Genomic DNA, 25,156 nt, shown 5'->3' with positions numbered 1-25,156 from the left:
ATTTTTTAAATGTAATTTGGATTAATTTAGCAGCATTGATAATCAAATTTATTTTAACCACTGTAGTTCTTTCCTTGTCAAACAAGCAACATAAAAATAGCATTATAGTATACAGTATTCAGACTCTATGTGTATTTTCCATTTTTATGTGGCTTTCTTATTGCTCTATTTCTTCTTCTTTTTTTTTTTTTTTTTTTTTTTTTTTTTTTCATTTTCTGAGACAGGGTTTTTTGTCTGTCCTAAAATTCACTCTATACATCAGGTTTAATTTGAAATCACAGATATTTGCTTGCCTCTGCCTCCTGAGCACTGGGATTAAAGGTATGTGCAACCACTGCCCAGTCACTTCATTTGATTTTTAACCAAATATTCTTTTTATTTTCTCTCCCAAGCCTAAGTATATTTTAAAACACACTGTAAACTTTTAGAGATTTGTCTTTCTCTTAATCTGTCTTTACTGTAAATCTTTATCTTTTTCTGGACACAAGTCTTTTATCTGCTAAACAACAACATTGCTAAAATTAGCTGACTATTTTAGCCAGCTGTTCATGCACACCATTCAATTGTTAGCAGGGCCTCTTAAAAGAGCCCTGTGTTCTTTTCTGCTTATGCCCAGTCAGGAAGACTCCCTTAAAGGAGCTACATGAGTCACTGCTTGTCTCTAGCAAAACAGCCCAACGAGAATAATGCTGGTACCAAGAAGCCTTGCTTGTCTCTGTTCTTTTTTTTTCTAAAATCCCTTTTTAAGCCTTTGTCAAGTTTTAAGTGGAGTTCTTAGTACCCACATTGTAGGCACCATTTTGTTATGACCAGTTTACCACCAGACTGGTCCCAGAGCCGCATCAGCCCCAAATAACACAGAGATGTTGTATCAGATATAAAGCTGTTGGCCTGTTACTAGCATTTCTTATTGGCTAGCTCTGTCGTAAATATTAACCCATTTCTATCAATCTAAGTATTTCCACGTGTTCTTATCTTATCAGAGAGAGGATCTGCATTGCTTACTTCTCTCTTACTTCTCCTGACTCCTCTCTACTATTTCTCCCAGAATCCTCCTTGTTTCCTAGTCCCACCTATCTTGCTTTCTTAATCAATAAGGGAAATATATTTACAGGATGACATCTCCCAACAGGGGAATATATGTAGCTTGATGAAGATGAGGCTCCAAAGGGGTTCTGGGGTTGCTAGGTGCATTGTTTAGAGCAGGGTATTGTGTAAGCAGGTAAAAGAGTGAGGTGGCCAAGTGCATTATTAAGAGGAGGAGTGAATAAGCCAAACCAAGTAGAATCCCAAGTCACTACACTCTTCCCTGTTTGACTTCCTCGGTAGAATTACAAGATAAACTGGGAAATAGTGCAGCTTACTTTTTAAATAATAAAGTCACACCAGTCATCGTCCTAAAGAATTCTGACCTTCAGATTCCTTACCCTGGGAAAGTCATCATGGGGACCACTGTTCAGAACACATTCAGATCCCAGCTCTCTCACGGAAGCAATCTCTTTGTGGGGCTGCATATTTATTCCAGGTACCAGCCACCTTAACCAGATGACAGAATCTTCAGGCAGTGGTTCTCTGGTTCCTACCCTCAGGCAGTAAAAAATGATAACACAGTAATTATTAATGAGGCTAATTCCCTCCAGTGCTTAGTTGGCTTTCTGGTGGTTAAAAATGTAGACAGATATACTGAGCTTTTCAAGTTTGGGGATTACCTATGCTGTAAGCTGTGACTTCCTGTATGGGAATTGTTTGGGGTTTTTGTTTGTTTTGTTTTGCTTTTTGTTTTTGGCTTGTGTGACATTGTCACTGGAGAAGCAATTCTTTGTGAAAATGTCTAAGACTGTTAAAGATATTGCTAGATTAATGAAGTGTCTTACTCTTGCAGGATACAGGGGACCCCAGAGCACTAACAGAGTTAATGTTCCATTATTTCTTTTGTTAGCCTGAGGCCACTCAGGCCCTGGAAGAAATGGCTACCTTTTAACAAATATTTCTGTGGTAGGCTTTTTGTTTGTTTGCTTGGTAAATTTTGCAATCCCTTTAGGTTTGAGATTTTTGTATCCGTTTTCAATCAGCATACACATTGGAAAACTGACATATAAGACATGGATTTAAGACTCAAATGTTTTAAATGTTTTTAATTTATTTTTACTTCATGTATATGAGTGTTTTACATATATCTATGTATGTGCACTATGTACATATCTATTACCTGCATAGATTAGACAGGATCCCTTGGAGCTTCAATTATAGATGTTTTGTGAACTGCCATATGGATGCTAGGAACGGAACCTCTGTTTACTGGAAAAGCAGTAAGTGCTCTTAACTGCTGGGCCATCTTCTCCAGCTCCCAGACACAAGTCTTAAATTATCAGTCAGTAGATCTTGAGCAAGTGATATTTTCTTTCCATCTCAGTGTCCTTGTCTATAAAATAGGGGTGTCTCATGTCATTTTTTAAAAATCAATAGGCTATTTTTAAGAAACGGATTTTAAGTGTATAGGGGAAAATGAACAGAAAGTACACCTCCCCAGTCCAGTACTAACATCTCTAACTCATGTGCAAACTTTATCATCAGCAGGTCAATAATGATCCACTTACTTGACTTTAGTCTGCAGTTTATATTGAGGTTCACTCTTTGTGTCAAACATTCTAGATATTTTAAGAAATGAGTAATAACATATACCTATTATTAAAGAACCAGGTAGAGGAATTACCCTGCCTTAAATACCCTGCATTCTCTCCTTCACATATCCCAAACTCTAGCAATTCATCTTATTGTTGTTATTATTATTTTTATCTCTTCTTTGAAATTTTTATACATGCATACAATGAATTTTGATCATATCCACTCCCACTCCTCTCTTATACTCCCTCAGATGCCTCCAACACACCCCTCTCCCTAACCTCAGTGACATATTATTTGTTATAACCCACTATGTCCAATTAGTGCTGCCCAGATGAGCATGTGTGTTAGGCCATCCACTGGCCCATAAGCAACCTTCCAGAAGCCACACTTTCCAAAACAGTAAATCTTCTTCAAACACGCATAAGTTGCCAATAGTTCCTCAGCTAGGGGTCTGGAATCATAACCACCACACATCCACATTGGAATTTTGACTGGACTGATCTTGTACAGGTAAGAACAGCTGCTATATAGATTCATGAGCACTAACCATGAGCACTAGCATTTCATAGAACTCCTCCCCATCCCTTGGCTCTTATATTCTTCCTGCCACCTCTTCTGCAATGCTCCTTGAACACTTTCTGGGTAGGAGGAAGTTAATTCAGCTTACCCATCAATGACTGAGCATTCATGGTCACTTATTCTCAGCATTTTGACCAATTATTAGTCTGCATTAGCTGCTGCCACTACAAAAAGAAGCTTGTCTGTCCAAGGCTGAGAACAACATAGATGTACAGCTGTTAATAGATGGCAGCCTAACAGGATGACCACTTAGTAAAACAAGTGGGTGTCCCTCCCAAGATAAATTTACAGTACTGGGCATGAATTCCCTTCTATGCAGAAGATCTCAAATCCAGAAAGCAGTTGACTATTGCCATAACTGGTGTGCCACTATTGCATGAGTGATCACTTCTTGCTTCACAGGACACTGTAGCAAGAATTCTTGCTTCTCAACCACAGAAATTGACCACATAGACTCTGGAGTGAGAGACTCCTTTCCATTCCCATCCTGCCATAATTTTCCCTGACTTTCTATCCTGCCTCATGAAAAATTCTTAACCCAAGTCATCAGCAGATTAAAAACTTCAATGTCAGTGTCAGACTTCCAATGCCCACAGTGGTGTTTGAATGAGAATGTCCCCTGTATGCTCACATATTTGGATGTTTGATCCCCAGTTGATAGAAGTATTTGGGAAGAATTAGGAGGTGTGGGCTAGTGTAGTGGTGTCTTGCCTTGCCAGTGAACTTGTGATGGCCACACACTTTGGGTGTGGTTTCAGGTGCAAACATGACCCATTATAAGGTAGAGGAGGGGCTGGCTTGAACGAACTCTCTTAAGTTTCAGAGAGCACCAGAAGGGCAGAGACTGCATCTTCTAGAGCAGGAAGACCAAGGTGCTTATTTACTCTTATCTGTGGAAGTGCTTCCTTAATAAACACTTATTTATCATTTGTCTTGGGTCTGGTGGCCTCATTTAAACCTGCCTTCAGGCTCATTAGGGCAAATGAACTATGATCAAATACACTAAGCTCAAGCTTTACTTGTAACTAAGAAGCATATGCAGTTGTTTTTCTCTCATAGGTACAACAGTATTTCTACCTCTCTGTATTTGTCTATAAAGAATATGGGGCTGGAGAGGTGGCTCAGTGGTTAAGAGTACTGGCTAGTCTTCTAGGAGACCAGGCTCAAGTCCCACCGTCCACATAACACATCTATAACTCCAGTTCCAGGGAACCCAGTGCTGTCTTCCAGCCTCTGTGGGAACCAAGCATGTACAAAGAGATATGTGCAGGCAATACACACTCAAAAATTAAAATTAAATATTTTTAAAAGAAAACTTACTATTTTTTAAAATTATATGTATTATTTTTGTCATTTAAAAAAAACTGGTAGCTTTTATTTTTAAATCAACCAGAAAGCCCTCTATAAAAAGGTGTTGGTAAAATTCCTTCCCGGGGAAGATATAAGCAGTGTCTGCACTTGTCCTAAGATCTCAACAACAAATCAATGAATTTTTCGACCTGAAAAATGGTGGTGGAAATATTAAAGTTCACACCAGAGAACCAATGGGTTTATTGGGTTTCTTTGTAAGTGAGGGATTACTTACAGGGGTGTGGGTACTTCACCCCCAAAAAACCACAGCTGAGAATCCAGACAGGAGTAAAGATCCCATAGCTGCATACATGGATTTCTACCACCTCTAGTCTCCCCTGGTCCATGTACTCTAGCCCTTCCTCCCCCAAAGCTTCTCCAATTAAAGCAAAGTTGCATACACTAGGTAGTAGGGGACCACTGAATACTCAGATAGGGGTCTCATGACATGCCTCCCCTCTATGAGAGGGTATAAACAGGTAACTAGCCCAGCTGGGATGATCATTTTGCAAGGGCCCACAGCTGAACTCCCCAAGATGGCAGATGCTTGGCTCATAGGATAGCTACAACCAAAGTTAAATGAGGACAAGCCTGGAGGAGGAAGGAGGATGGAAAAGTGATTATTTTCTCTCCCATCAGCTAAATATAGCACTGAAATGTTTGACCCAGCTCTGGGTTTTCCATTTCTAATGCAGGGCCTGCAACTGTCTCTGAAAGTAGCATTATTATTCCCTGTAAGCTGCCATCCAAAGGCTGTGTTGGCAGAGCAGATTAAACAAAGAGGCTGTACAGTCTTCAATATATCAGCAAATCTGTAGCAACATCCATCCTCCCCCAACACACACACACACACACACACACACACACACACACACACACACACACACACACACACACTTCACAGTGCTTCACAGGTTCACAGGGCACTGGGGGGAAAGGGGCACAGCTGGGTCAGCCAGAGTCACTGGGTGCATAGTGTATTTAAATAACAAATAAATAAGGTTGTGTGGACATTGAAAAGAGGAAAGAAAAACTGAATGTTAATGGCTGAGGAGATGCCTTAGAGATGGCTCAACCTTTGAGAGCACTGACGGCTCTCCCACAGGGCCCAGTCACAGTTTCCAGCACCCACATGGTCACTTACAACCTGTTCCAGGGAATCCAACATCCTCTTCCAGGATCCACGGGCTTTTAAAATCTGTATCTCTTTGGAAAACGGAATGTTATCTAGGAGACCACTTTAGCTACGTGTAAACATCAAAGCCACTGACTTCATCAGTCTGTGTGTGGTTTTTGATGTTGTTTTGTTTTTTAACAAATTATTAATTTGTTAAATTGTGCCCCAATTACACTCATTTCCCAGTCCTTCCTTGTCCACCCTCTAACCTTGCCTCCCCCTCTACCAAAGAAAAAAGAAAACAAAAAGGAAAAACATTTCACTTCTCTGTCTTTTCTACCTATTCATCATATATTTTTTTGTTGTTGTTGTAGTGGCCTTGGGAGCTGTGGTGTGTCACGAAGTACGAGCTTTTGCTCAGACATTTAACATGCAAATTTCATTACAATGACTAGTAGGTCTGGTTCAAGGCCTCTAGCTTCTGGTACACCATCACTTGTGGTGGTTTGAAAAGTAGTGGCCCTCAAAGGGAGTGGCTGGTATTAGGAGATGTGGCTTTGTTGGAGTAGGTGTGGTCTTGTTGGAGGATGTGTGTCATATCTTGATCCAAAAACAGGAAACAGAAGGGCTAGCATTGTCCATTACTTCAATGCCCAGTGATACACTTCCCTCGGCAAGACCACACCTCACAATCCTCCCCAAACTGCCACCGACTGAAGACTGAATATTCAAATTTCTGAGACTTGTGGCGGACAATTCACTCAAAGCAACATAGAACAACCTCCAGGGTTGTTCTTTTCTTCAGTCTTGCTGAGATCTCTCTTGCTGTCTCCTCTTCAGAAGTCAGGCTAGCTGGCCCTCCAGCTTCATAGCAATTCCCCTATCTCTGCCTCTCTTTCTAGCTATTAGTGATGGTGGTATAGTTCCAGGAAATGAACTCAGGCCATCTTAACTGCCCCCAAAAAATACAATTGTAAAACCAGGACAGAGTTGTCTGATTGGCTTTCTTTTTCTCTTTTTCCAAATAACCCCCAAAAGAGGTTATTAACAAAAAAAAAAAAAAAAATCATCCTACAATTAGAACTCTGAGAAAAGAGACAAAGGATATGAAGGAAAAAGCAGGTTTATAAAAGGGATGTTTTATCCCTCTTCATACAGTTCCTGACCACACCAATGTTCAAACATATCTAGTCAGCACAAGAGAAGCAACTCCCATTGCTCAAAATTGCACAGGCAAGGGCTGTATCTTATATGTAAATTCCTTTGCCCCCCCCCCAGCAATAGCATTGAAGAGACTTCATGACACAGGCCTAACCAAGACTTTTATGAAAATAAACAATCTTTAATTTAAAAAAAAAAAAGGTCTACAAAGCCTAAAAATGTTTTTGCACAAGCTGCCTACATCCTGTCAGATGTTTCACATGGTTCTTTGTGAGGCTTCATGTATTGCCATCCCAACAGTGAAGGTGTTAGCCGCAAGATAATATTGAACCACCACCCACACAGCCACAGCAATCAATAATCTTTTTGCAATGGAATTTGACCAGAAGCAAGATAACTAGTTTTTCAAATATTTTTTTCCAGAAAGGAAATGATAAAAATAAAGGCAATTAATTATACGATGTTTTAAATAGGACAAAGCCAAGCAATGAACAAAGCACCATAGAAACATGCAATGGTATTCACTCTTGTGACTCAGTCAGGCATTTGCAGAAATAGATAGCTTCTCAGCACTCTGTGAGAACTGACATGCTAAATAACCAGTTATCAATGCAAATATGATCCATTAATAAGAAGCAGGATTGGAAATTAGGTTTGCATCAGGAAACCTGGAGGTTCATGGGAAGTTCAGTCTAGCAGATCTTGAAGAGACTATTTTAAAAAACAGCACAGTTGTTTGGATAGAGAAATGGTTCCGTGGTTAAAAGCACTGACTGCTCTTACAAAGTACACAGGTTTGATTCCCAACACCCACATGGTGAAAACAATCATTTGTAACTTCAGTCCCTGGGTATCCGATACCCTCTTCCAGCCTTCTCAGGCACTGCAAAAACATGGCATACAGACATGCATGCAGGCAAAATACTTCTACATGTAAATAAAATGAAAAAATTTAAGAAGTGCACAGTTAGACAAGAAGACTTGGATGAATTAATGTGGAAAGTTAAGTGTGCCTGGTACCTCTGTAGTCCTGAGGTTTGGGTAACAAATTCAGTTTGTGGGAGAATGCCTGCCCCCACCACCACCACCACCACCATTCAGCTTCATTTTTTTCAGGGCTGTTTTTCTTGTTTTGTTCCTCTGTCCTACTCCACTGGCCTACTACCTAGGCTTCTCTGTAAATCCCAAATGTCCACAAACAATCCATCAGTACTCTTCTTAGTGTCATCTTTGTGGCTTCTCTCCCTGATTTCGTGGCTTTCTAGAGGTCCCTAGGGTAAGTGAAGCCTGTCCCACCTCTGGCCTTTCAGCTTACTGTTCCCTCTGACCAGAAAACAATGTTCATGATTCCATGTGGTAACATATTGTTTATGATCTAATAAAGCTTGCCTGGAGATCAGAATGCAAAACTAGCCACAACCATAGAGGCCAGGCAGTGGTAACATGCACCTTTGACTCCAGAACTCAAGAAACAGAGACAGATGGATCTCTGTGAGTTCAAGGCCACCCAGGACTACATACATGAGAGTGGATCAATCTAAAAAACAAACAGAACTCACACCTTTAATTCCAGGGCTAGAGAGGTATACATAAGTCAGAAGCAGGGTCTCAAAGCTGACATTTAGTCTTGGGCAATTTGTCTCCAGCCATGTTGAGGAAAGGATTGTCCATGCCTTGGTAGAGTTAGGAGCTCTCTGGTAGCTTGGCTGCTTTGCTTATCTGATCTTCAGCTTGAACCCCAAAAGCTGTCTCTGGGTTTATATTATTTGTACTGTATTCACACTTGGCTCCCTGCCTCCACTCCTGCTAAGGTACTTCTACTGAATACTGTAGTTTCAACTCATCCCTCTCCCTGACCTCCCAATAGCCCCTCCCCCATGCCCCAGGATGCAAACTCCATTGAGGGAAGCATTTCTCTTGGGTTTGCTCACTGTTGCTTTACCAGAGGACTGCTTGGAATGGATGAGGCTTTATGTGGATGCTCCTTAGTAAATGAGGGAGGATCGTATGCTACTTTGAGGTTAATTGATTTATTTTAAATCTCAACTGATAAGATGTATTAACAGTTCATTTCCACATGGTTTTAGATGAGCATCAAGATAAAATATGGATCAACTTTATCTTCCCCACCAGAACACCCACCATCAATTCTTTATTGAACCAAGTATTTCCCTCCCCCCAAACCTGTGCCCATTTTCTCTACTTATCACTGAGTGGGGGCAGGGAGTGGGAGGGGTCTGCTTGAGCCAGGAATGGCAGCCTTTGGGATGGAAAGTGTTCTGGTTGGTACACAGATGTTCACGTATTCTCCTGCTTGTGTGGTATGAGTTTAGAATATTCTGCCACACCCCGAAGTTTCTTTCCCAATTGAACTGAAAAATAAGGAGAAAGAAGCCCTTTTTATCTGATGTGTTCTTCTGCATTCATATTTTAAAATTCTGAGAGTGCCTTGGAAAGTTTTCCTTGAAAGTGCAGACACGAGGAGTGAAAACTCTGACAGCTGAACTCTGTTCCTCCCTAGAAAGAGCAAGGTGGGGAAGCCACGAAAGTATCAGGCTGAACACAAAAGAACACCATATTGGAGGGACAGCTGTGAGTCACTGACAGAAGAGGGGACATTCCCACAGAGGTGACAGTGAGGGTGTGCCCTGTGGCTGTGTGGGCTGGCACAGCCTCCTCCTGCCACTTTGCCAGAGACAATAGGCCTGATTGCAGACCCAGCTGTGGCAATCCCATCCTCTCCTGACTCAACTTTCCAAAATATAGCCAATCTACAACTACGGGGATAGCTGGAGTCCTTTCTCAGAAAATGATAGATTTTTGCATTTAAAAAAAAAAATAAGTTGGGTTCCTGAAATAGCCCCAAAACAAATTAAAGTCAGTGCTGGGTTTCTTGGATTCCCCTTTAGATACTCAAAACTCAAAAATGTCCCATTATTTTCTACAAGACAACTTATCATCCTGGCAGCTGATAATCACCCAACTTTAGTGCTGTGCTGCTGTAGAATTTATTCAGAGTGTGGGCTGCAATCAGGAGCTGGGAGAAGTTCTAGCCTTGTAGTAACAAGAAGATATCTATCTTGTGAAACAAGCTGGACATTTATACTAAAGCACTGTACCCTCATTAAATACAACCTATCAAATGATGACCATCACTGCTTTTACTCTTCTCTCCAAGCCATCATCAGCCAGCATTTGCCAACTCGCTGAGTAAAAGCAAGAATAATCATCTCAAGCCTCACTTAAGGCCCAGCTGCTTGGCCAGTTATCACACATTATATGAGGCTTTCAGAGTAAAGTGTTGTAGCTAAATTTTAAAGGACTGGTGTCTGGTGGTATTGGTGAATCTAATAATACCTGAGATTTAGAGGATGGTGTAATGGATCCAATTGTACCTGATAGCCACCTCACGTGTCTTTTTAAACAATTGTAGAAAAAGTAATTTCTAAAGGAACTAAGACATTGGTTAAGTAATGACACTGGTCACCAGTAAATAGTGTTGACTACTACCAAAAAACTAGAAAACAATGTGTTGGCAAGGACACATGTAAATTGACATTCTGACACTTGGTGAAAAGTCAAGTGGACCCTATTATGAAAACCATATGGTGATTCCTCAAAGTATCAAAAGCAGAATTGTATGTTCCAAAAAGTCTACTTCTCTGCATATATCAAAAAGACTTGTGTAAGGTGTAGGGTTTTTCCTCCCGCCACCTGGTCTTGTCCTGCCGCCGCGCCAGCCCCAATTAACACACAGAAACTCTGTATTTAATATAATGCTGTTGGCCCGTTACTAGTTTCTTATTGGCTAGCTCTGTCTTATGTATTAACCCATTTCTATGTATTTCCATGTGGTCTTACAAAGAGCGGAGGAATGGCAGTTCTGTTCTCTCCAGACTCTCCATCTTGACTCCTTCCTACTTCCTCTTTCCTCCTTGTCTCCTAGTCCCGCCCATCTTGCTTTCCTATTGGCCAACAGTGTTTTATTCATTAAACCAGTATGAGAAACATATATACAGAATGACATCTCCCATCAGAGTTGAGCAAAGATTTCTCTGCATAGTTCTGAGTCAAAGAATCACTGTGGAGCCCAAGCTGTTCTCGCCTCATGATGCCCCTGCTTCCACCTTCCTATAGCTGTGATAACAGATCTGTGCCACACCCAGCACAAAGTGAGCAAGACATACTCACATGGTCAAGTCTGTAGCAGCATTGTTCATAATAGCCCAAAGGTGGAAGCAACACAAATATCCATGAACAGATGAACAAATAAATGACACGTGATACTACTGTGCAAGCATGTGATAGAATAATATGCAGCCTTGAACAGAGAGGGAAACCTGATGTGTGCTATAACATGGACATTATCTAAATGAAGGAAGCCAGCTACCAAAATACAAGTACTATGTAGACAATGTTTCTTCTATTCCTATTCCACCTGGTCCCACAGCCATTTAGCCTCAAATAAATCCATAGATGGGAACATAGGAGGTAGGGTAGAAGAAGTTAGAAGGGGAGGAGGAGGAGAGGAGGGGAGAAAGGGAGGGGGGAGGAAAACATGAGATAACAGGATGCTCCAGATGGTGGGAGGGACAGAGAGGGAGAGCAAGGAAAGAGATATATTGATTGAGTGAGTCATTATGGGCTATCGAGAAACCTGGCACTAGGAAAATTCCCAGGAATCCACAAAGACCCTTAGCATTAGAGGGTGCCTGGTCTGGCCTTCCCCTGTAATCAGATTGATAACTACCTTAATTATCACCATAGAACCTTCATTCAGCAACTGATGGAAGCAGATGTAGAGATCCACAGCTAAGTACTAGGCTAAGCTCCCAGAGTCCAATCCAAGAGAGGGAGGAGCAATAATATGAACAAAGGGGTCAAGACCATTTTGAGGATATCCACAGAAACAGCTGACCTGAGCTAGTGGTAGCTCACTGATTCTGGACTGACAGCAGGGGGCACCTGCATAGGACCAAACTAGGCCCTCTGAGTGTGGGTGAGAATTGTACGGCTTGGGCAGTCCGTGGGGCCACTGGCAATGGGACCACGATTTATCCCTAGTACTTGAACTTGCTTTTTGGAGCCCATTCTCTTTGGAGGGATAACTTGCTCAGCCTATATATGGGAGAGGGGCCTTGGTCCTGCCTCAAAGTGATGTGCCAGAGTGCTGGTTCCCCATGGGAGTCTCACCCTCTCTGAGGAGTGGATGGGGGTGGGGTGTGGGAAGGTAGGGAGAGCAAGAGGACAGAAGGGAGTGGGAACTGGAATTGGGGTGTAAAATGAGAAAAGATTGTTTTTTTAAAAAAATTTAATGATAAAAAAAGAAAGAAAATTCCCCTTCTGACATGCTCACAAGCCAAGCTGATGGAGGCAATTCCTCAACTAAGAGTCCTTCTTCCCAGGTGACTTTAGTTTGTGACAAGTTGACAAAAACCTAAGCAGCACAAAAGGCTAGGAGAGTAAACGTCATGCTATGTCTCCTTTACCAACTTTTCAAGACAGAAGGCCTTCCTCTGCCATTCCCTTGAGTTTCTGAAGTGGTATGTGCTGATGCAGAGGTCAGATGAGCAGCCTCAGAACTACAGTGGCAATCCACTGGCCTTACAGAGTGGACGGTTGCAACAGAGGAGTAGCCACAGCTGGAGGGGTAGGAGGCTGAATGTGACTGTGTCCAAAAGGCACTAGACTCAAAGGACTTGGCAGCAGACACATCACAGCTTCTTCTCAGCTGACAATTTGTGGCAGAGAAGTAGGAAGATGTGGCCAAAATTTGAAGGGTCTTGATTGCATCAAGACCTGTAACTAGTTTGTGCTTGCTGCTGCCCACAAGCCTTCATGCTCACTATTGACCAATGTACCAAAAACCAACTATCACATAAGAATTCTCCAGCTAAAAACTTTCAGAGACAGTCCAGGCCAGAAGATGCTGGATGTTGTGTTTATTTGTTCACTTGTTTGTTTTTACAGAATAGTCTCAATCATTTGACAATAGTGACCTTGAATATGATATTGGGGGAGATCCTAAGGCAACACCTGGACTAAGGGAAACTGGACCTTGATGGGTCAGTTATCTCAGTCTGAGATTGTTCATGGACACTGAGACAGAGGGAAACAAAACCCTGAGCCCAGTGATGTAGAGCATTGTGAGCTCCCAGGGATGAAGAAGCTGTGGCGTGGAATTCTCTCTGCATATTCCTGCCAAGTACCAGCCCAAACCAGGAGAGGGACCAGGCTTCGGAGCAACATCTTCAACACAGCAGCACTCCCCAGAATAAGGCAGATAAGGTCCACAGGAAGGCACTGGTAAAGTGACGTTGCAACCACCAAGCTAAAGAGAAAAAGGCAAGTGTGCCAGGATGGTTCAGAATAGCCACAAGACCATGAAAACTCCTAGTCTAAAATGTGTTTTGTTTTTCATAGGATTCTTTTTATGCAAATTTTCTGACCACCAACTCTCTTTGTGTCTTAATCGTTGTCTTTGAGAATTTGTGCCTACTGGCTCCAAAACCTGGATGGATCCAATAGAGGATCCAAAACTATACATGTTTTTAATGTTTTTCTTTTGATTGTTTTAATCCATGGAGTTCTATGTCCTGGCATGTCAATTAGCCCTTAAATACTATACTTAAAAATAAAAAACTATAACAGGATATACCTGCTTTTTCCCAAGAGTAATTTCATTTCCAAAGCAGTCAGATCAAAGGCAACCTAAGTAGAACCTGAGGTTTGGGAACCATATGCTAGCCAAGTGTGCCTCCAGGAATGGGGTTGCAGTGTTGGATAGGGAGGGTCTGTAACTGGTTGGCCTTCTTATTCCTGTAGAACACTGGTGCTCAGAGTCTGGACAGATGACTCAGTTGGCAAAGCCCCTGCTGTGAGGACATGAAAACTAGACCTCCAGTGCCAGTAAAAGCTGGACACAAAGACACATGTCTAAACTGTGGAGGTAGAAGATGAAACCCCTAAGCATTCTGGCCAGCCAGACTAATCACAATGATTAATTCTAGGTTCAGTGAAATTCCCTGTTTCAAAACTTGAGGTGGGGTGCAAGAGGGGAAAACAAGTAACCAGTCTCTCTGAGCTCCACACGTGAGCATGCATACCCCCAAACACAAAAACTGACTAACCTTGCGATTCGGTATGTATCACAGCCATTGTTCTTGGTAAGGTCTGTGTGTGAAGTGAGGGTTTCTGTGCATGTGTGTGCGGGCGTTAATAAGTGTGTGTGTGCGATGTAGGTCACAGGTGGTTGTGAGCTACTAGAAGTAGCTGTGGGAACTGAATGCAAGCCTTTCTTCTGGAAGATGAGCACTCACTGTTATCTGCTCAGGCACCTCCTGCCCCAGTGCCAAGATTTTTAATCTATATTCTGCATATGAGAGAAAACAACATTTGTCTGAATTTTTTTTTAACATAATGATCTCCAGTTCCATCTGTTTCCCTGAAAACTTCACAGTTTTATTGTTCTTTATAGCAGCCACCACATTTTGTCCAGTTTCTTGTGCCTGCTTTACCACCAGCACTAAACCTCAAGCAGAGAAGCAGCAGAATGGTCCATGGGTGACGGATTAGTCTCACTCCCCATCACCAGCTTTAAGATGACCCCCTTGGCTGCTTTCTGATAGCTTCAAGAGAGGAGATGGATCTGATGACACACAGGCTTTCTATTATGGTCTGGTGCAGAATTACATTGTCCTGATGTATTAATTTTCCTACTAAATGACTAAAAATTATAACACAAATGGAAATACAAGAAAAAAAACCAAACTCATCAGTCATTCTGTCATCTTAACATAATTCAATATCTTGGTATTTTAGGTTCTTTTTTCCAATAGATTTATGCTAGCCTTTTACTTCATTGTAAGAATGGTATGAATACAAGTTTCTCTCTTTCTCTCTCTCTCTCTTTCTCTCTCTCTTTCTCTCTCTTTTTCTCTCTCTCTTCCAAAAACAGGGTTTCTCTATATAGCCATGGGTGTCCTGGAACTCACTTTATGGCCCAGTCTGGCCTAAAACTCAGAGATCTGCCTGCTCTGCCTCTTGAGTGCTGGGATTAAAGACATACAACACCACTGCCTGACCCAACTAGTGAGAATTCAAGCATAAGTACACAATTGCTTAAGACAAACTGCCTCCAAAATCTTTAATATGTGGTATAATAATTCAAGAATGAAAAGCTTGAGAAGAGAGATAGAGAGAGATGGCTCAGTGGTTAGAGAGTGTGCTGCCCTTCTGGGGGACTCCTGTACTGTTCCCAGCATGCACGTCGAGTAATATGAAGCATTAGAGATGCTGCCTCTAACTCCAGCTCCAAGGACGCCTCGCTGTGCCTTGTTGCCCCCAGCACCTGCACTCATGTACGCATTCCTGCACTTGGTTTCACAATGAATCGTGACATTATTTTCAATTTTTCATAATTAAATGACCCAGGGGAATCATAAACTTAACATCAAAGATAAATATCCATCACAGAATAAACAAGCAAACAAAAGCCCCACGGGTTTCCTACGACTGTTGCTTAAGCTTCTTTGCTTTCATGAAAGATCTATAAAAATTGATTTCTCTGCCCTCCATTTATGGTCTCCTCCCAACCGTAAATACTCTGCATGCTTGGGTGCCAGTAAACTTTTGACGGACCTATATATCAAGTTAATAAAAGATCAAGCCACCAAGGTATTGTTAAGCTGACCACAGTCCCCTACTCCTGATAAGCCGTTACCCTGTGAAGTTGCCACTGGAGCTTCACAGTAGGAATTTTCCACATCTCTGCTGTGACAGAAATTATTTGTGAGCTAATGGATTTTTTGCTAGACCCACTGAGTCAGCACTACTCAATATTGATATTTAATCCCTCTTCCCTCTGAGGTTTTAGGTCCACACAAACACCCCAATCAAGGCAAGCCATCGTGATGCTCTAGAAGTCACTCTGTAAGCGGGGGGGGGGGGGGGGGGGGGGACACGACACTGGAGAGAGCTCATGGCATCTCTAATGCTTCACTGCCAGGCCCGATGAATGGCTGTCTTCAGAGGATTCTCCTTTCCACACAGCCCAGTTGTTCAGCCAGTAAATCTGGGACACATATCATATGTAATATAGCTGGGATGTATGAACTGGCAGACTTCTCAAAACTGAAGTGTGAAATTAAGAAAATTTTGAAGCTAATTCTTTTCTTCTGGGTAAAGTAACACAAGTTCCTATTGCATGCACAAACTGACATTTCTTTTGTAAATAATGTATGGTATGCCACAACTTATACAAAGAAAGGAAAGGTATGCACCACCAGTGTATGCCAACAAACAAGCTTATCAAGACCAGTAGTTTGGCATAACACTGAGCGTGCATTCAAGCCATGGAGGTTTCTACAGGAAAATGACAACTTTTTACTCTTGCACAACTTCTGAATTTTTTTAAATGCATACCAAAGCAGCTCTTTACATTGATAGGTAAATGCTCCCAGACCTTCATAAATTCCAAAGTTTTGGCAGAGGTCCTAGTTCTCGTTCAGATCATATTTCATCAAAAACTGCATTTTCTAGAAAGATCCCCATCACTGAAGTCATACTCTCCCATTCTGTGGTTGTTTTCACAATACACAAATGTGTATAGTGAGTGTGGATGGAAATCGGCCAGGAAGAATAAAGCTCTCAATGCACGAGCTGTGTTGCTGTCTGAGCTCACTGGAAAACACATATTGGGCTTCTGTCCCCCTCCCATCCTTTAACTCCCATTCACAATTTTCAAAATCAAAGTAAAATATGTAGTTGTGGATCTGGAGCTCCAAGAGAAATCCCTGTAAACTTTGAATCCCAAATCTTTAAAAGAACAAAGGTAAAGCTTTGGAAATCAATATGGTGGTTTCTCAGGAAAATGGGAATCAGTCTACCTCAAAACCCAGCAATTCCACTCTTGGTCATATACCCAAAGGATGTACATTCATACAACAAGGTCATATGTTCAACTATGTTCATAGCAGCATTGTTTGTAAAAGCCAGAACCTGGAAGCAACCTAGATACCCCTCAACTGAAGAATGAATTGAGAAAATGTGGTACATTTACACAATTTTCAGTGGGAAAAATAAAAGAAAAAAACAATGAAATCTTGAAACTCTCGGGCAAATGGAAGGAACTGGAAGAAACCATCCTGAGTGAGGTAACCTAGTCACAGACAGACAAGCATGGTATGTACTCATTCATATATGGATATTAGACATAGAGCAAAGGATTACCAGCCTACAATCCACACCTCCAGAGAAGCTAGGAAACAAGGAGGACCCTACCAGAGAAATACATGGACCCCCAAAGAAGGGGAAAGGGACAAGATCTCCCAAGCAAATTGGGAACATTGAGAGGAAGGTAGGAAAAAGAGATGGGGAGAAGAGGAGGGGGAAGAACAAGATGGGTCAGGAAGACTGAATCAGGGGAGGAATGGAGGAGAGCAAGAAAAGAGATACCTTAATAGAGGGAGCCAGTATAGGTTTAAAGAGAAATCTGATACTAGGAAAATGTCCAGAGATCCACAAAGATGACCCCAAATAAGAATCTAGGCAGTAGGGAGAGGCCGCCTTTGATGCCCTTCCCCTATAATAAGATTGATGACTACCTCAATTGTCATCCTAGAGCCTTCAACCAGTAGCTGATGGAAGCAGAAGCAGACACCCACAGCTAAGCACTGAACCATACTCCTGAAATCCAGTTGTTGAGAGGGAGGGGACATGAGCAAAGCAGTCAAGACTGTGCTGGAGAAATATACAGAAACAGCTGACCCGACCTAGTGAGAGCACATGGACCCCAGTGGTAAAGCTGGGGAACCATCATTGGACCTAAACAGGCCCTCTGATTGTGGGTGCCAGTCAGGAGGCTTTGGCTGTCCATGGGACAGTCTAATAGTGGAACCAGTATTTATCCCTAGTGCACAAGTGGACTACAGGAGCCCATTCCCTATGGAGGGAATGTGTCAGCCCAGACACATGGAGGAGGGCTTAGATCCTCCCCCCAAATGATGTGACAGGCTGATGATCCCCCATGGATGACCTCACTGTCCTTGGGCAGTGGGTGGGGAATGGAATATGAGGGTCGATGGGGGACATGGGATGATGGGAGAGAGAAGGAACAGGGGATTGATAATGTAAAATAAGATTGCTTCTAAATAAAAAATTATAAAAGATGAAAAAAAGAACAAATGTCAACTGTTACTGCCCAGCTGATGATATGGAGTTCATTGTCCAGTGCATAAAATGTTTTTAGAGAGGCTTTAAAACAGCACCAAAGGATCTATGATGGCTTAAAATGGAATGATTTATCATTCAGAAAACAGTAATGTTGAATAATTAGTTATCAAAGGTTCACATTCAGGAGGACTAAGGAAATTAACCACCATCAGCCACCTTAGAGGCTCTAAATCCAAGCCCCCCTTCCCTATTCAGATTGTACCCTTGAGGCCTTGCTGCAGGTGGGTGGTCCCCTTACTACCAGTACAATTCTGACTATGAAAAGAGACATCCCTTTATTCAGTTCACATTTGTGATAGACATATTTGCATAAATAGTTGATAACTATGATGCCATAAGTGCTTCTAAGACTTTCCAATTGCTTCAGCACCCAAGAAAAAAACACTTAAATTCTTTTTAAGTGGTCACAAGAAATCCAAGTTTAAAAGCACATGTGTCACAATAATTATTAATTGCAAAAATAGATAAGCCTGGGCTTCCACAACTGAAACCAGGTAAAGCTAAGAAAATAATTAAGTTCTGACCATGAAAAACACCTTGGGGGAGGGCTGCAAGTACGCCGTGGATGTGCACAGCCTAGGTTGTGTAAAGTGTCTTTCTCAGCTGGTCTTCATGGGGTCCTTTTGTTTTTCGTTTTTTGTTTCTGTTTTGTTATGGGTAGATTTCTCATTGAAGCCAGGATCAAGACTCGGGTCTGCATACTGATAGCACACTCACTGAACCATCTGACTAGCTTTAATAATTTGGGGTTGGGTTAGAATTTACATTTCTTTTTAATTATGTGTACATTTTTATATCTGTGTGTCTATAAGAGGGGGCTTCAGTATGTTTGAAATGTAAGGGGCCATTCTCCCCTATCCAGTTTTCAGGACTAGAATACTTTAAAGGAATAGTATGCTTAGCCTTAAAAGAATGTCTTTTGCACTCACCTTGCTGCTGTTTGCGTTTGACACCTGTCAGACATTTAAGGAATGGAAAACAAAAAACAAAAATAAATCCCCACTTTTTTTCCACTCTGACTCTGTCCCATACTAGTTGGAATCTCTAGGGGGACCGCTGCCTGTCTCCAGTGGCAGAGGCCAGAGTGAATAAAGGAGGAAGTGAAAACTGGGCATTGGCGTGGGCAGGGTGCTTGTATAGATGTATGAACTTCTGTGGGATACTTAACTAAATAAAACAATAAATCTAATGGTGAATTTCATGGTATTTGTGCTGTGATGCCCAGCAACTCGGGGTGGGGCAGTTTGGCTCTCCAGGCCTTCTCAAATCTCAGTAACAGAGAAGTTCATCATAGTCTCTACCTTCAGCCCCATGGTTTGTATGGAGGGAGGGAGGGAGGGAGGGAGGAAGCAAGGGAACGAGGGAGGGAAGGAAGGAAGGAAGGAAGGAAGGAAGGAAGGAAGGAAGGAAGGAAGGAAGGAAGGAAAATGCACATGAAGCTAGCTTTTACCATTGTAGTTCCTTCTACGTGAAAGGCATGGCTTGGACTCGAGTAATTAAAGTAACATGCAGTTCATTTGTCAGTCTTGGGGAGATGTGTGCTGGGTGGGAAATTATGCACTTGGATTACACGGACTATTAACCAGCTTTGTCAGTTGAGGTAGTGACAGCTGCTAATCATGCCTTTCAATCCTCTCCTATTTTAAATTTGTTATTATTACTTTTACAGCAGTTTTCTGATCTCTTTCTTTTCTCTCTGTATCATTTTGTTTTTCCTCAGAAAATTCCACCTGAACTCCTGACCTTCTACACTGGAAATCTGCCTCCTTTGAAGTGAAGGCTTCATTTCATTTTCGCCTGATTGGAGCTCCCTCTGCCGGCTGAACAGACTCGGTTTCAAGACAATATTCAGAGGCTATGTAGTCTATCCCTCTTACAAGTTGTGCTAGCTTGTTTCCTATTTCTGTGATAATCACCAGGACAAAAGTAATAGCACCATGACTTGGGGAGGAAAGGCGCCTTACAGATTTTAGTCCATCATGAAGAGAAGGCAGGATAGGAACTGATGCAGAAGCCAAGAGGAATGCCTCTTACTGGCTTGCTCTCTCTGGCTTACTCAGCTTTCTCTTTATCAACAGAGGACCACTAGTCTAAGGGTGGCACCATCCACAGTGGGCTAAGCCCTCCTACATCAATCATAAATCAAGAAAATGGTTCCACCAACTTGCCTACAAGTCAATCTTATGCAGGCATTTTTCTCAGTTGAGGCTCCCTCTTCCCAGATGACTCTCGCTAGTATCAAGTTGGCAAACACTACCAGAACATAAATGGGGGGAGACACACATTATTGTGTACATTCCACTGATAATAACTGTGCCACGTGGTTTGAATGTTCACTCTGTATCTAGCCATTGACACATGACACATGGGGAACCCAAGTGATTCCAAGAGCACAGCTTTGAAAGAACAACCCATCACTCCCCCTGAAAATTCTAAACATTGCTCTTCCTGAAAATTCTAGACAAGATATGCACTATGATGCTCTCCAGAATAATATCAAGACCTGGTGAGGGTACCCAGCATGAAGCTACCCCATTTACTAGTATGTGCCCCCAGGTGGCTTGGTAGGGCCTCCTTTCTTCAATTTCACCCCACATCTCCCAGACCATCGCACTTCAGATGAAGCATAGCAAATGTCCTTGTGAAAGCAAACCCTGCCCTCTGCCACCTGAAGCCCGTCAATTTAAACGAAGCTACATTTTTGAAAGCACCCTAAAAAAATAATTCCCCACTGTAAAGAAGGATCAGCTGGCTTGCTTCTGGGGCTCGCCCATCCCTAATGTCTGTGATCTTGTGATAGGATTTCGATTTGCCTTCCTGGAGGGCTTTCTGCTGAGTTAATTGTATGCACTTCTTTGTCCTCATCACTTATGTTTATTTCATTGCAATATTTACAAAGGGACTTTCGAAATAAGTCACTATGCAAATGGAAGCATGCATACAAGATCCAGAGGAATATTAAAATTCATTAACCTTATTTACATTTAAAGTATTATCATGTATATTTGAGCAGAGTGCACCTGCCAGGAGGGATATTAGGCCACATCAGCAGTCCGTTGAATAATCTATTCACTATCTTTATTTCCTTGTCAAGGAAAGTAAAAACTTCCTTATTTTTGGACACATTCAAAATCGCCACCAAGCTGCTTTATTCAGCAGCACCTCCTATTTCTAGAAAAGTCCAATACAAACTTCAAGTTGTCCTTTGACATTTGAAGGATGTATTTCCTTGAAGAAAATTTCCCATCTTTATAAATTTTGAAGTACAATGTTTCTCTCATCACCCACTTGGAAGTGAAGGAGACCAAGCTCATCCTTTCAGAGGCTAACAAATAAAGGTTTTGCATGCCTGGAACCCTCCCCCATCCCAAGGAATTCCACTGCCTACAAAAAAGGAAAGTGTGTAAGAGGCGTCATCAAATCAGTAGCTTGGAGATTTATGAAGGCAAAGCAAACAGCCGGAATTATTATTATTATCATCATCATCATCATTTATTGTTGGTGGTGGTGGTGTTTTATTATTTTTATTATTATTTGTCATTTATTTGGCAGATTGAAACAATGACATTTGATGTTCTCTCTAGCAATAAGAACTGAATCTGTCATAACCCACTTGGCTTTGGGTTATACAGTAGGAAGGAAAAGAAAAACTGAAGTAATTGCTGACAAGGGAAACCAAGTAAAGGGTAGGTTTTGTTCAGCTAATGCCTTCTGGGAGAAGATAGGAGACTAACACAGGAAGGCGGAATTCTGATGGTCCAGAAGACATACAATGGAACAGGAAGAAGCTGAGTGGTGAATGGTACCAGGGCAGCATAGCCCCAGAAATGGCAAGGCAGCCAAAAGACAAGGAATTTATTATAAATGACCATAGACTTGTTCTCTGGCATGTGTGATACAAACACCTCCTTCCTTCCTTCCATGCATCTTCAGTAAAGTCTGTATATCAGTCATCCTTTTTATGAGAGTGGACGATTCCAAGCATAGTGAGATTTCCATCAAAGTCCAGGCACTGCGGCTGAGTCCACTGCAAAGCCTTGGAGCCTAGACTTAGAGACTCTGGGAGTACAATGGACCCAGAGAATGTGTGGAAGTTTAAGAGTCTCCTTGAGATGAATGGTGGGGTTCTTAATCCTCAGCCTGCAACAGAATCATGCAGGGAGGTACTTGTTAAAACTGATGTCTGTTTCACTCTAGTTTCTTATTTAGTAGGTCTAGGATGGGCTAGGACATCTGTACTTCAAGCAAGTTCCTAGATGCTGCAGAAATGAGAGCTGATAACATCCCTGTCAAGACATGGAGATGTGGGGAGACTTCATTGTTATTACTTGGGTACTTATCATTTAAAGCCTTTACCCAGGATGGGAGTTCTCAGTCCTACACACCACTATAATTAACTGGGAACAATCATCTATATTAGTTACTCTTTTAATTGCTGTAACAAATACCTAACAGAAGCAACTTAGGGGAAGTAATACTTATTTTGACTCATGATTTGAGGGGATATACCCCATTGTGGTGGGGGAAACATTGCAGCAGCAACATTAGAAAGATGGTCACATTGTGCCCATACTCAAGAAGCAAGCAGAGATGCATGCAGAGGTTCTTCAGACTTCCTTATATTCCCCCTTTTATTCTGCATGAATCTTCTGCCTTCCATTACATCTCTCTGAAAATGCCCTCACAGACTTGCCCAGAGGTTTGTCTTCTAGATGGTTTTAAATCTAGTCAGGTTGACAATGAAGATTTACAATCACACTCAGTTACAGGTTAAGCCAATGTTTCTAGAGGTAAGAAAATAGGCCTTAGCATTTTTCTAGAGCTCTGCAGCTACTTGAGTGTACCATCAGGATCAGGAAGCCCTGACATATGGTAACAATCAAGATAAACTCTGGGAGAGCAAAAGTTGTGTTTCTGACTCAGGAAATTCAGGTATGGAAAGAGATAACCCCAGGTTATAGAAACAGGGTTAACACTTGAAGAATCACAGCATTACTGTCTCTGCCAGGGCCTATGGCAGCAGGTGATCAAGAGTAAGTGATACCCATGCCATGCAAAGAGCTTGAGAGCTGCAAAGAGACAAACACAACAGAAGGAAAATACTTCAAAGACCTAGAGAAGTGATTGTTTGTTGCATGCATCTACATGACAGTTTGTGAGTGAGTGTGTGTGTGTGTGTGTGTGTGTGTGTGTGTGTGTGTGGTGTTAGTTAAGGCTTAGAATACATAATTTAAGAAATGAGATGGACTTCCACACACTGTTGGATGTGCATGGAGCCCTAGACCTCCTACCAGAAATGTGGAATGTAGCTTCACAGACCTATGTTGGAAGAGGGATCCAGGTTGGCAAAATTGTGTGGGTCTCTCTGGAGAAGAGCCACTAAAGAAAAACTTACTTGGGCAGAGACATGAGATGAGACGCCTGGCCACCAAAGACAGACCCTATGAAAGTATTCATGCAGTTGGATGAATAGAGGTTCCCACAGGTCACATTTAAAGCAAAAGCACCATTAATCAAGATCATAACATTTTAATTTTTAATACAAGAACAGGAAACTGTGATCAAACAAAAACTGTACTTAAAAAAAAACAAACAAACAAATTTTAAGGCAGATTACAGACAGAAATTCTAGAAAAGACAATGTCAAGACCTACCTTTGGGTCCCAAATCATGACTCACCTACTGCAGTCCCTAAGAAGACAGTGAAGGTTGGAAAACCACTAGATAACTTTAAATCTATTATCAAACTTGGGTTTTCATTCAGAGAGCTGATTTCACTCTGTACAAGAGAAAAATAAAGAACTTTGATATACTGATTGAACCTAAGGAAGGTAAGAGGTCAGGGTTTATTTTGATCCTCAAATTACAGGAGGTCATGGAGTAAGAACTATCGGCATAGGGGGAATTCATGTGGAGGTCAGCGTGAAAGCAGATGTGAGTGGGTGCAACAGGAGGAGTCATGGCTGCCAAAGTGTTTGAGTACATCGGAAAGTTCGGCCTAACTTTAGCGGCTACAGGAAATGTGGTGAACTCTGCCTTTTATAATGTGGATGCTTGTCACAGAGCTGTCATCTTTGACCCATTCCGTGAAGTACAGGACATTGTGGTAGGGGAAGGGACTCACTTTCTCATCCCTTTGGTACAAAAACCTATTATCTTTGACTGCCGCTCACGACCACGAAATGTACCAGTCATCACTGGTAGCAAAGATCTGCAGAACGTCAACGTCACACTACGCATCCTCTTCCGGCCGGTGGCCAGCCAGCTTCCTCGCATCTACACCAGCATCGGTGAGGACTATGATGAGTGGGTGCTGCCATCCATCACCACAGAGATCCTCAAGTTGGTGGTGGCTCGATTTGATGCTGGAGAATTGATCACCCAACGAGAGCTGGTCTCCAGGCAGGTGAGGGACGACCTCACAGAGAGAGAAGCGACATTTGGGCTCATCCTGGATGATGTGTCTCTGACACATCTGACCTTCGAGAAGGAGTTCACAGAAGCAATGGAAGCCAAACAGGTGGCTCAACAAGAAGCAGAGAGGGCCAGATTTGTGGTGGAAAAGGCTGAGCAGCAGAAGGCAGCCATCATCTCTGCTGAGGGTGACTCCAAAGCAGCTGAGCTGATTACCAACTCCCTGGCCACCGCAGGGGATGGCCTGATTGAGCTGTGTAAGCTGGAAGCTGCGGAGGACATTGCTTACCAGCTCTCACGCTCTCCTAACATCACCTACCTGCCAGCAGGGCAGTCCATGCTCCTCCAGCTTCCCCAGTGAGGCCTCCCTGCTTGCACCTTCTCAGGCTAACCATACTGTGGCCTCAATCGTTCTGAATATGCTTTCCTTCTACCCTACCCTAGAAATCATTGTGAAATTTCATGATCAGCTTAACATGAAGGAAATAAAAGCAAAATCACTTCAAAAAAAAAAAAAAGAAGAAGAAGAACTATCAGCATACTTCATGACAACTCTAAGAACAACATAGAGTTAGTATTACATGGCACTCCCTTGGTTAGTCAACCAGTTAGTGTATCTTTGTATTTGGATTCATTCTATGTACAAATCTACAGATCTCAAGTTTATCACTATTTCAG

General features: G+C 42.1%; 1 protein-coding gene across 1 annotated transcript; it reads left to right on the top strand.

Annotated features, from left to right (window-relative positions):
• Positions 1 to 23,969: 23,969 nt before the first annotated feature.
• Positions 23,970 to 24,839, top strand: LOC127222525 (prohibitin 1-like). Its single transcript, XM_051184709.1, has one exon. It carries the CDS (start codon positions 24,024 to 24,026, stop codon positions 24,837 to 24,839), a length of 816 nt encoding a protein of 271 aa, XP_051040666.1. The 5' UTR covers positions 23,970 to 24,023.
• Positions 24,840 to 25,156: the final 317 nt, after the last annotated feature.

Source organism: Phodopus roborovskii, unplaced genomic scaffold, assembly GCF_943737965.1.
Source record: "Phodopus roborovskii unplaced genomic scaffold, PHOROB, whole genome shotgun sequence".
In the NCBI taxonomy this organism is placed as follows: domain Eukaryota; kingdom Metazoa; phylum Chordata; class Mammalia; order Rodentia; family Cricetidae; genus Phodopus; species Phodopus roborovskii.
The sequence above is the reverse complement of the archived record's forward strand: the minus strand, read 5'-3'. Positions and strand labels throughout refer to the sequence as shown.

Excerpts from the sequence above, each read along its gene's own strand:
- LOC127222525 (XM_051184709.1), top strand. The coding sequence starts at position 24,024 with ATGGCTGCCAAAGTGTTTGAGTACATCGGAAAGTTCGGCCTAACTTTA.